At 46.2% G+C, this 12,589-nt stretch overlaps 1 protein-coding gene across 2 annotated transcripts in view; it reads right to left on the reverse strand.

Moving 5' to 3' along the window:
* Nucleotides 1–3,633: 3,633 nt before the first annotated feature.
* The window catches only part of DOP1B (DOP1 leucine zipper like protein B), a 48,554-nt gene continuing 39,598 nt past the window's right edge, over nucleotides 3,634–12,589 (reverse strand). For both annotated transcript variants that reach the window (XM_085560534.1, XM_085560543.1), the window contains 13 exons: nucleotides 12,242–12,346; nucleotides 12,094–12,160; nucleotides 11,257–11,398; nucleotides 10,964–11,046; nucleotides 10,357–10,466; nucleotides 9,572–9,718; nucleotides 9,231–9,292; nucleotides 8,426–8,554; nucleotides 7,389–7,525; nucleotides 6,971–7,026; nucleotides 6,313–6,462; nucleotides 5,763–5,892; nucleotides 3,634–4,675 (listed from right to left, as the gene is read on the reverse strand). In XM_085560534.1, coding sequence (XP_085416660.1) covers nucleotides 4,418–4,675; nucleotides 5,763–5,892; nucleotides 6,313–6,462; nucleotides 6,971–7,026; nucleotides 7,389–7,525; nucleotides 8,426–8,554; nucleotides 9,231–9,292; nucleotides 9,572–9,718; nucleotides 10,357–10,466; nucleotides 10,964–11,046; nucleotides 11,257–11,398; nucleotides 12,094–12,160; nucleotides 12,242–12,346 — 1,576 coding nt within the window. In that variant the 3' untranslated portion in view covers nucleotides 3,634–4,417. The remainder of the gene's footprint in view (nucleotides 4,676–5,762; nucleotides 5,893–6,312; nucleotides 6,463–6,970; nucleotides 7,027–7,388; nucleotides 7,526–8,425; nucleotides 8,555–9,230; nucleotides 9,293–9,571; nucleotides 9,719–10,356; nucleotides 10,467–10,963; nucleotides 11,047–11,256; nucleotides 11,399–12,093; nucleotides 12,161–12,241; nucleotides 12,347–12,589) is intronic.

Consider the following 12,589-nt stretch of genomic DNA (forward strand, 5'->3'; position numbering starts at 1 on the left):
CTTTTAAGGTTATTCCTTTGTTCACAAGGGATGCTTTTTGTGACTTAGCGTCTGAGAGCATCCGGACATCCGTAATTCTTTGCTTTTTATTGTCTTGCAATTGTCCTAACTCTAAATTTTATTACTCTAATTGTATTGTTATTTTTATAACCATTTTATTATTATTAATCTTTAAAAATTTAAGAAAATTTAAGAAAAACAAGTGATTGGCATTTTTCACACCAGCCATCCAGGGATGGGCACTCCAACCCTCCCTGGGCAGCCCCTGCCAAAACCTGAGCACCCTTTCCCCAAAAAAATGTTTCCAAATATCCACCCTGAGCCTGCCCTGGCCCAGCCTGAGGCCGTTCCCTCTCCTCCTGTCCCTGTTCCTGCAGCAGAGCCCGACCCCCCGGCTGTCCCCTCCTGGCAGGAGCTGTGAGAGCCACAAGGTCCCCCTGAGCCTCCTTTGCTCCAGCTCAGCCCCTTCCCAGCTCCCTCAGGAACTCTCCAGCCCCTTCCCAGCTCCCTCAGGGATTCTCCAGCCCCTTTCCAGCTCCATTCCCTGCCCTGGACCACTGGAATCAGCAGCAATGCAGAAGTGGAAACTGTGCTAGGAGGCAGACAGGAGCACCCTGAGTGCCTGGAGAGCAGGAATGTGTTGGGAAAGTGCCCTGGGGGTGCTGTGCCAGGGGCTGGACACGAGCCCAGGGGTGCCCAGGGGGGCAAGAGGCCGCTGGCAGCTGGGCTGGATGAGGAATTGTGTGTCCAGCAGGAGCAGGGCAGGGATTGTCCCTCTGGGCTGGCTCGGAGAGGCCCCTCCAGGGCTGTGCCCAGTTCTGGTCCTGCAGGAGAGACCTGGAGGGGCTGGAGCGTGTCCAGGGCAGGGAACGGAGCTGGGAAGGGAATGGAGAGTTCCTGAGGGAGCTGGGAAGGGAATGGAGAGTTCCTGAGGGAGCTGGGAAGGGAATGGAGAGTTCCTGAGGGAGCTGGGAAGGGAATGGAGAGTTCCTGAGGGAGCTGGGAAGGGGCTGGAGAGTTCCTGAGGGAGCTGGGAAGGGGCTGAGCCTGGAGAAAGGAGGCTCAGGGGTGTAGCAATAAAAGGGAGAAGCCAGCAGCTCTGCAGGAGCTGTGGTTTCATCTCTGGTGTCAGGATTTGCCCTCCTGCAGCTCAGGTGGGTGTGGGCCTAAGGTTGTCACTGCTCTCACTGCTTCAGGAAACCAAAATAACAACAGGAAAACCTAATTTCACCTCAAACTAGCCAGGAAATTGTGCCACTCATGTTTGGATGTGAAATTTTGTTGAGCAAATGAGGCTTTCATCACCTTTAAGCTCAACTATAGCAAGGAATATATTCTCAAGGTGGAGTCAGCTAGAAAAGGGCACTCAGAACCCATGGCTGGTTCAGATTTGTCTCCTGTGCCCAGTTCTGGTCCTGCAGGAGAGACCTGGAGGGGCTGGAGCGTGTCCAGGGCAGGGAACGGAGCTGGGAAGGGGCTGGAGAGTTCCTGAGGGAGCTGGGAAGGGGCTGGAGAGTTCCTGAGGGAGCTGGGAAGGGAATGGAGAGTTCCTGAGGGAGCTGGGAAGGGGCTGGAGAGTTCCTGAGGGAGCTGGGAAGGGAATGGAGAGTTCCTGAGGGAGCTGGGAAGGGGCTGAGCTGGAGCAAAGGAGGCTCAGGGGGACCTTGTGGCTCTCACAGCTCCTGCCAGGAGGGGACAGCCGGGGGGTCGGGCTCTGCTCCAGGAACAGGGACAGGAGGAGAGGGAACGGCCTCAGGCTGGGCCAGGGCAGGCTCAGCTGGGACAGCAGCAGCAATTTCCCCATGGAAAGGGTGCTCAGGCCCTGGCAGGGGCTGCCCAGGGAGCTTTGCAGTGCCCATCCCTGCAGGTGTCCCCTGGAGGTGGCACTGAGTGCTCTGGGCTGGGGACAAGGTGGGCATGGGGCCCAGCTTGGGCCTGATGATCTTGGAGGTCTTTTCCAACCTCAGTTACTCTGTGATTGAATTTGGGAGCTTTTTCAGAGTCAGATAAAAATTAAACTTGGTGAGCGAGCAGTGAAGGGAGGTTGAAAAATAAGAACTGCATTTGAAAAGGCATTGCAAAATAACATTTAATATTAATAGAAGAATTACATTCATGTATGGTATGGGATACACAACCATCACTTAATGCTCTACACTTCAAGTTCTGCTGCTCTTCAGCAGTTTACCTTGGTTGCACTTCCTAATTTTTTCTTTCAGGAAAATGAAATCCTGTGGAATATTTCCAAGTCTCCCTTTGAGCACTGTGGCCCTGCTGTGTCGGAGCTGAAGTGTCCTAAAGACAAAGCTGAGCTTGGTTAGACTGAAAAGCAAAATCACAGCAAAGCAAAAGAATTTCCTCTCCTGTAACAGGAGAGGATGTCTGGAATTCCAGGCAAAAACCTTTCCAGATTCATGGACAGCCAGGTTGTTCTGCTCAGAGCAGGGCAGCCCTGCTGTGGCTCCCCAGTGGATTTATCAGTAGGAGAGAACCACAGTTAGTCCCACATGGAAAAGTAATAAATTTATGGAATAAAGGAATCAAATATTCCCCTTTGGGCCTGTGGAACTGTGCCCCTCCAGCACTCAAACAGGACTTCTAGTTAAAGCCCTTTCCTCCTTTTTCACATGTTATTTATAATTAGAATGCTTGGATACTAAATTGTAAAGAACTTTTTCTTCTGAAGTGGAAGGATTCTGCAAGTCCCTTAAATGTCTGGTAACATTGAAAGCAGTTTGATGGCAAAAAGTTGTCTTAGATTTTTTAACAGATAGAATCATGGAATCCTGGAATGGTTTGGGTTGGAAGGGAGCTCAAATCCCACCCAGTGCCACCCCTGCCATGGCAGGGACACCTCCCACTGTCCCAGGCTGCTCCAGCCCCAGGGTCCAACCTGGCCTTGGGCACTGCCAGGGATCCAGGGAAATCTGGGAATTCCATCCCAGCCCCTGCCCGCCCTCACAGCAACATCCCATCTAACCTTACTCTCCTTTATCAGCATTTTAAGGGAAATATCCAAGTATGGAATGCAACCAAAAGGAAACTGGAAGTAAAAGTACCAAACCATCCTGAGTATTCTGATTATCCATAAAAATTATTGAAGGTAGGTAGGAAATGAACACCAACATCTGAACAGTGGCCCGCTCCAATATTCAAGTTATGCTTTCAGAGGGTCACTTTTCACTTGTGCTCATTCCAACAGCATTAGAGAACATCAATAAATTATATTAATAGAAATAATTCACATTCTTAATGACCACACCTCAGTCCACCACTTTCCTTCACTGTAAAAATGCAAAGGATTTAAATAAGTTTGGCACAAGCCTGTTATGGTGCTATCCTTGTACAGTGTCCCAGTGTGAGAGTAAAGGATGTTTCATGATTTTAGTTTATAAACCCAAGATGAAAATCTCATACATCTGTACCTAAAACCCACTGCAGAGAAGCCTCCCTTGTTTGTTATGGGAGTTTGGGAAAAAGAAATCCTTGATTCCCAACCAAATTTTTCCCATGTCTTTTTTAATTTAGGAAGAACACTGGGATGATCCCCCTCTACCTCTCTCACCATCCAGGAACAGCCAAATACATTCTTTTGTACAAAAAATGTTCTTACAAAAACAGAAAAAAAAAGAATATTATTTTCATTTTAGTTAAGCAATTTCTATTTTTACAGCATTATCTTCATTTAGTTGCATTTCAGAAGCTGCAGCCACCTGAGTCACTGAAAGTTTTAAATTTAAAAAATATTAATTTAAATATTTTAATGGATTAATTAAAATAAAACCCCCTCGAGTTATGCTAATGACAAAGTGTTCCTGCACAGGTTTGTGTTTTATGCACATTTTGATTTATTAGGAATTGCTAAGCCTGAAGATACTCTTCCAGCACAGAGCTGAAATTACAGCCAGGGCAAAGCTGCAGCTCTTTGCACAATGCTGAGACTTAGACAATCCATCTGTGAGGAATTTGGGGCATTTCTTTAGAATTTGATCAATTTAGGCCAAATTAGGGGCTTTCACCTCAGGCAATGACTCACTGCAAACTGATTGTACACTGACATGCAATATTGGATTTTCCTTCAATTTTCCTTCAGGACACAGTTCCAAAAGCACTTTAAAGTACTGGAGAGGTCCCAGGGCAGCTGCTACTTCCACCAAGTCCAAAATATTCTTCACCTATGTACAAAATGTCTTTAATCCTTCCCGTGGAAAACAGACAAACCACAGGAACTCTGAGGAATTCCCACCAAACTGCCTTTTTATCCCACCACAGCAACTGGAGTTTCCTGCTTTTTACCACCAGCTCCTGAATAATTGAAGAGAAATCCCAAAACGTAGCTGAAAACTTTGGGGGGAAAAAAGCAATTTCAGCCAAGCTTTCCCTGTGTTTGATCCAGCATGAATGTCCCAGGTGAGGCTCAACTCTCCAGATTTTCCAGGAAATCACATTCCACACCGTCCTCCAGCTGCTGCAGGATCCTGATGCTGTTGCTGCCCAGAGAATCCATGGGGGCAGCTGCAGAGGGGTGGGAATTTTGGGGGTCACTGCCACGGGCTGTGAATGCCCAGCACAGAGTCTGGAAGAAAGGCAGCAGCTGGGTGATGCTGGACACGGAGCGCAGGCTCAGCAGGGGGAATTTGGGATTCCTGGCAGCTCCCTCGGGGTGCTTTGGGTCCTGAAAGGAAAAAAAAAAGCTGGGATGTTGTCACACTATGACACAAAATAACTCACACAAGCAGGAAGATGTAAAAGAGGGGAAGAAAAGAACCAAAAGAGAAAATTTATTTTCTAACTCCACTATACATGGAATTTCAAAATGACAACGGATTGGAGAGTGAAATTGTCACCTCCAACCACACTGGTCAAACCAACAGTCCTTCAATTCTCTCCTCCAACACTCCACTATATTTAGAATTTCAAAAGTGCCAGTGGATTGGAGGGTGAAATTGCCACCTCTCCAACCACGCTGGTCAAACCAAAATCCATCAATTCTCTCCTCCCACAAAGAAGAATGTAAAACAACCATTATTTTCATGAGCAGTGTGAGAAGATTCAATAGAAATATGTAAATGTCAGCAGGCATAGAAAACTTTTAGAAGAACTTTAAAACTCCCCAAAGGAGCAGGGTGACAGGATGTACTAAAGGTAAATGTTGGAAAGGATCTTGAAGATCATCCATGAGCTCTTCCACTGTCCTAGGGTGCTCCAACCTGGCCTTGGACATTCCAGGGATCCAGAGGCCTGCTCCTCTTCCTCACAGGGAGTATCTAAAAATCCCCTGAATAACTTAAAAACTGGCATTTAAGGAGAACAAGAAAAGGTCAAGAGTGGCTGGAAGATTGCCATGAAATAATCACATTTCCAGACCAAAGGCCTTGAAACCAAGATTCCTGTCTTTCCTTGCTGAGGTAACTTACCTGGTGGAACTCAGAGATTCATAAATTTTATTCAAAATGTAAAAACAACAAACCAAAGCATTTGTTGGAAAAGATGTGAATTTGCTTTCTTCCAGAATTCATATCATGGAGTGGTTTGGGTTGGGAGGGACATTAAAGATCAGCCATGGGACATTTTCATCTACCCCAGGCTGCTCCAAGCCCCATCTCAAGCTGGCATTGGGCACTGCCAGGAATCCAGGGGCAGCCACAGCTTCTTTTCCTCACAGGAAATATCTTAAAATCCCTTCAATAACTAAAAATCCTGTGTTTGGAAAAGTAAATTAATGGATTAAAAGAAATAAAAAAAAGGAAAAGTTTCTTTACCCCATATTTCATCTTGAGCAGATCCATGATCCTCACGATGTGTGGTTGGCATTCCTGGTGGTTTTCCACCAGCTGAGAGGTGACTGGAGATGATTCTGTGTCCACCTCTGGCACAAAGGCCCATTTGTACCTGGAATAAATGGGTTGATTCCTTAAAAAGATGAAAACCCTTCTTTGGATCATGCCTACTTTAGTGCAGCACTGGTTGTTTCTACAAAAATCTGTCATAAATGTTCTTCTTTGCTATTAATGAATTATTACATGACTAATTTGCCAATATTTAAATACAACCAGCTCCAAAACATTCCCAAGTGTGTGCAGATGGAAAATAATCTCCACCTTTCTCCTCTCCCAATTTTCCAAGTTAAGGAATCCTACAGAGGATGGGGAAATCCTCCTACAACAAGACTAAATTCTTCTCCCAAATGCCATTTATCACCATATATTCAATATCACCACTCCTAAAAGGAACTGATGAATGGCAAAAAGAAATCTTGGTGGAAACTATTCTTCTAAAGGATGAGGGAAGAGGGGGAGAAGAGGAACTCACATCTGGAAGAGCTGCATCCTGTCAGGAGGGAAGGAAAGGGCAGTGTCCAGGAATTTGCAGGCTGCCAGGTACAGGCCCAGCTCCTTGGGCTGGATCTCAGCCCCGCTGCCATCCCCTGAGCCTTTGCCTTTGCTGGTTTTGCTGTTGCTCCTGAGTTTAAATGTTAAAAAAGTCCCATTCAAACTCCAATCCACCCAAGGTTTTTCAGTCAGCACAAGGGGAATGCCCACATTTACACAAAAAACCTCTGGGATAATTATTTTTATTCTGTAGGAGGCTCTCATGTAAGTATTTTTATTTTGTTTTTGCTCTGTAGGAGCAAGTATAAATCTAAAATACATAATCTAATACAAAAATAATCTAAAATACACCAAAAAATGTCACCATGTTCAAATATTCAACTGCTGACTTAGCAGTTTATTTTTGTACACAACTAATTATTAGTACATATATTTTTAAGCATACCACCTGCTAAAAAAATTCTAAATTGTGATTTAGCAGCAATAGAAAAATAAAAATGCAATAGCAAAATGTCCTTTTGTCTCCTCCCTATCCCAGAGAATTAATTTTAAAGAAATCTCTCAAACTCTCCTCCCTATCTCAGAGAATTAATTAAATTAATTAATTTTAAAGAAGTCTCTCAAATTGCAGGTCTTACTTTGCTGGTTCCTCTTCCTCAGTTAAATCTTCCTCCAGCTGTAGAAATGTCTGGATCTTTAAAGAAATAATTATTGAGAAGCTGAAATGTTCACACAATTCAATCCCAAATAAAAGTGATGATTTACATTGAAAAGGAAACTTTATGACGTGCAACAAATTAATAATCCAGGCAAGAGGTTCCATAAACAACACCAAAATTAATCCCAAAGGAATTCCCTAATGACAATTTTACTTTTCCCTTCCAAATTATCAGATTAATGTAAAACTGTGGAAACATTTCCAAGCAGGGAAGAGGTAAAAGGTAAGCTGGGGAAAACCACAGGCTGAATTTTTCAAATGTAATTTTAAAAAAAAATGTTCAGATGCTTTTTTCAAATGTAATATTTTTTTTCAAATGTTCAAAACTTCTTTCTTACCAGTTCTGTCACCATGATTGGCCACAACGAGGTGAGATGTTGAGGGGAAATCCTCAACAAGAGAACTCTGAAGAAAAGAAACATCTGGGCAGCCACCAGAGAAGTCTGGCCCACACGGAGGTTCTCAGTCAGGCGTTCTGGAGGAGGCATAAAAAAAAGGAAAAAGCAAAATAAAAGCAGCATTTTCTTGAATTTGTGTTGGTTTTGGGAATTAAAGTGTGGAATCATGGAATGGTTTGGGTTGGAAGGGACATTAAAGATCAGCCAGTGCCATGGCAGGGACACCTCCCACTGTGCCAGGCTGCTCCAGCCCCAGTGTCCAACCTGGCCTTGGGCACTGCCAGGGATCCAGGGGAATCTGGGAATTCCATCCCAGCCCTGCCCACCCTGCCAGGGAACAATTCCCAATTCCCAAAATCCCATCCAGCCCTGCCTCTGTCAGTTTAAGGCATTCCCCTTGTGCTGTCACTCCTTGTGGAAGGTCCCTCTCCACCTTGTGGAAGGTGGCAAAACACAATTTTTACTTTCTCATCAGTTTTGGGCTGAGTTCTTTGCATTGTATTAGCTAAATTGTAATTCAGACCAAGCCTGAGTGGGTTTATGGTGCACAAAATGTGATCAAAAGTGGCATTTAAGGAGAACAACAGCAGGTCAAGAGTGGCTGGAAGATTGCCATGAAATAATCACATTTCCAGACCAAAGGCCTTTGAAACCAAGATTCCTGTCTTTCCTTGCTGAGGTAATTTATCTGGTGGAACTCAGAGATTCATAAATTTTATTCAAAAATTAATAAAACACCAAAACATTTGTTGGAAAAGATGTGACTTTGCTTTCTTCCAGAATTTATATTATGGAGTGGTTTGGGTTGGGAGGGACATTAAAGATCAGCCAGGTCCATGGGCAGGGACATCTTCATCTATCCCAGGCTGTTCCAAGCCCCATCTCAAGCTGGCATTGGGCACTGCCAGGGATGCAGAGGCTTCTGTGGCCACAGGGATTTGTGTTCCAGCTGGGGGAAGGGCAGGGATGGGGCTGACCTTGGATCAGGGGCAGGTACAGGTGGTACTGGTCCATCTCCCCGCTGAAGACAGCGAACGCCTGGCGCTTCAGCAGCATGGCCTTCTGCTCAGAGCTGGGGTACAGCTTCAGGGCACTGCTCTGCATGCCTGCAACACACAGCACAGTCATCCACCCACAAAAACTGCTGCCCGTGGGGCTGGCAGCAATCCTGCCTCCTGACATCTTCCACAAAAAAAACTCTCCCGGGTCACCCACCGTGAATTCGTCTTGCGTAATAAAATTTGTCTTGTGTTGTAAGCGTTCAATTATTCTTTTAGAGAGGGTGAAAAAGGGTCTAAAGGTGCTTGAGGCCAATTTAAGGGGTCATATCCCACCTTGAGGCCAATTTAAGGGGTCCCATCCCACCCTTTCCCCCAGGATTTGTTCTTCCACGCTCCTCTCGAGCCTGAATTAGAGCTCACAGCACAGCAGTGGAAGGTTTGCAGCACTGCTCATGGCAGACACCTGCAGAGCTTGCCAAAGTCTCCTCCTCAGAAAGGTCACACTTGGACAACTCAAAATTAGAGCAAAATGTGAATGTGGGAACCCAACAGAAGCACCTCTGCAGCAAAACCTCCGCTGGTGTGTTCTGGAAATGACCAAAATCCAGATTTAACTAAGCTTTAGCTGGGAATGAAGTTAATAAAATGGTCAATTATACACAGTCAGTATACAATTATAATTTATGGATAAATCAGTGTTATAAAAATGCACCCAAAATGGCTCAAATGCAAATAGATTTCAAATAGAGGTAGAAATAAATGATTAGCAGATGATACTTACTCATCAAATCCTTAAACATGGTTTTCTCGTGTGTGAGGAGATGATCAATGATGGATCTCCAGCTGCAGGAGAGAAAGAAGGAATTAGATATCCAGGGAAAGCTGTGGTGTGGACTCACCTCAGAAATTATTTGGGTCAAATACAGGAAACAATTTCCAGGCAGGATTTGTGTGCAGACTCTTGTCTGGAGCAGAGTTAGTGCTGAGACCCATTTTTAACATTATCCCATTCCATAAGAAAGCACTAAATGGAATTTTCTTCCCAGTGTTACTCTTCTCCTTTAAAGCCTTTCCTTGTAAATTCAGAATACAAGCTTGGAGTGCTGCAATTCCATGTCTTACTGAGTGCAGGAAGTGTCCATCTGGAAGAAAGATGGATCCATGTACAATTCCAGCACTTCTTTTTTCCAGGCTCTCTTGGTGTAGGCGTATCCACTCAGGGAGCTGAGCAGCTGAGCACCAGCACGGAAACTGGGAATGTTGTAGGCACTGGGGGAGAGGACAGAAATGATCAATATGGGCTTTTTTTAAAGTTCAGAATTAGATTCCAACTCACAAAAGGGTTGGTTTGAATGAGATCTTTAGGAAGGAATTGTTCCCTGGGAGGATGGGCAGGGGCTGGGATGGAATTCCCAGAGCAGCTGGGGCTGCCCCTGGATCCCTGGCAGTGCCCAAGGCCAGGTTGGAGCACCCTGGGGCATGGAATTGTCCTTGCCATGGCAGGGGTGGCACTGGGTGGGTTTGAAGGTCCCTTCCCACCCAAACCATTCCATGGTTCCATGCCCTGTGTCCCCATTAGATCTCATCCATCTCTCCCACATCTGTGAGAAAACCTAGGAAGGGGATAGGGAGAGATGATGCTTTTCCTGCTTCCTGGAGGATCCTGGGACCTGCCCATGCTCTGCTGCCCCATCACCATTCCCTGACAGGCACAGAAAGGGAAGATCTGAGCAAAACCCAAAATCCCAGGTGAGGGAATCCCAGCTCTAACAACAACGGGTTCAGCTCCTGGGGCACACAGTGCTGAAAGCCAGCTCAAACTCAATAGGATGGGAACAGAGAATGGAGAAAGAAGGGAAAACAGAAAGATGAGGCAGGGAGAGTGGCAGGGGCAGAGGGAGACTGGCCTGTGGTTGCGCAGGTAGGGGAACACGAAGTAGAGCAGGCGGGAGATGAGGGGCACGGCCTTGTCCTTCTCATCGCTGCGGTACACCACGTCCAGCAGGGAGGCCAGCACCTGCCAGGGCACAGCACAGCTCTTGTCACCCACAGCTGGCACTGCTGCCCTGCTCCAGCCTGGCACTTTGTGCAATGGAATAGCCCCGAAAGGATGGGCACTCCTGTTTAATCCATTAGGAAAATCCTCCTCACAGAACTCACAGGATCACTGGGTCGGAAGAGACCTTCAAGAACATAAAATCCAACCCAGCCCCAGCACCTCAACTCAGCCCTGGCACCCAGTGCCACATCCAGGCTTTGTTAAACACACCCAGGGGTGGTGACTCCACCACCTCCCCGGGCAGCCACTCCAAAACTTTATCACCATTTCTGTAAAAAACTTTCCTAATTTCCAACCTGTATTTCCCTGGGTGCAGCTCGAGGCTGTGACCTCTGGCTCTGTCAGCTCCTGGAGAAAGAGCCCAGCCCCAGCTGGGCACAGGCACCTTCCAGGAGCTGTGGGGAGTGATAAGGTCCTCAGCTTAAAAACCCCACAGATGAGAGGGCCCCACTGACCTCTGCCAGGAGAGAAAGGGCTTGGACACTGTAGATTGAAGGAGCAGAGGCAGAAACCATTGAAGATGGTGCCACTGATGTATCTAAAAGAGGCAAAATAATGGAGTTTTCTCTTCAGACAGGTTTAAATGTTGCTGTTTCCTAATCTGCTGCCCAAACAGAACATTTATGTGCAAATTGGTGTTACACTGAAATATAAAATCATGCAAACCACACGTCATCAAACCCCTCATGCTCTTCACTGCCTGCAGCAGAGGACAGGGAGCAGCAGGAGTCAGGGAAAGCCACGTTACCATTTGCATCCTCCACGTTGAATTCATCTGGTAAAATCTGAGGCTGAGCTTTCACTTCCAAGTTCCTGCTCAGCCAACTGGTCTGTTCCAGGGAAGAACCAGCAATGGTCCCCACAGCCTCCAGGATCTTCTGGGTCACCTCCTGTAACGTAACCAAAGTGGCATCAGATATTTAATTAGTTTGTTTAATTCCCAGAGAAATGAGGAGCTGCAATGAAACCAAATCCCAGCCAGCCAAAGCAAGGCAGAGGCTGTAAAATGACATTTTCTGTCATTTTGCTGGCAAGACTTTGAAGCAGAAGGGGAGATTGAATTTCCCTGTTGGCACATGAAACCCAAACCACAACCCAAAACCTCTCAGGTAAGCAGTGTACAAACTGTGCTGGTGGAACAAGGCAGTACAGGGGGAGGATCCTGCTCTGCTCCTTTCTTTACACAGCTGAGCTCAGAGTCATTCCCATTGCCAAGCCCAGCTGGGAGCTCCAAGGATTAATTAATTTTCCTAGACAGATTGGAGGTTTCAATATCCACACACAGGATGTGAACTTGTGACATCCAGCTTGTGCTACCAGCTCAGTTCTGAGAAAAATCATAATAGTGCACAGAAAAAAACCAGCTTTGAAAAGATTTCAAGCATTTAGGGCAAAATTCTGTTTGTCTCTCATGTTTGAGTCTCTTCTGTTCACCAGGCCTCAGCCAAAATGGGTGGATGCACATCCAGGTATTCCCAAAAGCACAGGAATTCAGACCCAAAGCACAGATCAGGTCATGTCCACTTGTCCTTAGATGAACAGTGCCAGGTTTAGGACCAAAAAGGTGAATTGGAACCCTCTGTACCTGCAGGTCTTTCTGGTCCTTTTTGTTTTCCAGGGTGGGTGTCCTTGTCACAAAGTCATTCAGGGTGCTGTGGGGAGATCAGAGCACCCTCAGTTAGGAATGGCACAGAGCAAAACCTCAGGGAAACCTCTGCTCTCCCCCACGGTACCTGAGGAGAAGGAAGTGGCCAGGAGGAGCCAAGTTCAGCTGCACAGACTCCCTGAGGAGCCCTAACAAGGGCTGGAAGTTCTCCTGCAGGGCTGGGACAGGGAGTCTGCCAAAAAAAATAAAACCAAAGCACACCTGAGTGAAGGTTGAGTTAAGGAAAGAACAAAAACCAACCAAACAAAAGGAACTTGGTGGCCTAAAAGCTTTAGGATCAGTCCTGCCCTTCTTGAGTGTGTCACAGCCCTGGCACTCTGTGTCCGTGTGTCAACAGCCAAGGGACAACACATTTCCTGCAGAGAAGTGTTCTGGGACATGGAGATCAAAGGAAAGCAAAAAGGCAATACTGGCT

This window comes from Lonchura striata, chromosome 1 (assembly GCF_050655825.1).
Source record: "Lonchura striata isolate lonStrDom1 chromosome 1, ASM5065582v1, whole genome shotgun sequence".
NCBI lineage: Eukaryota > Metazoa > Chordata > Aves > Passeriformes > Estrildidae > Lonchura > Lonchura striata.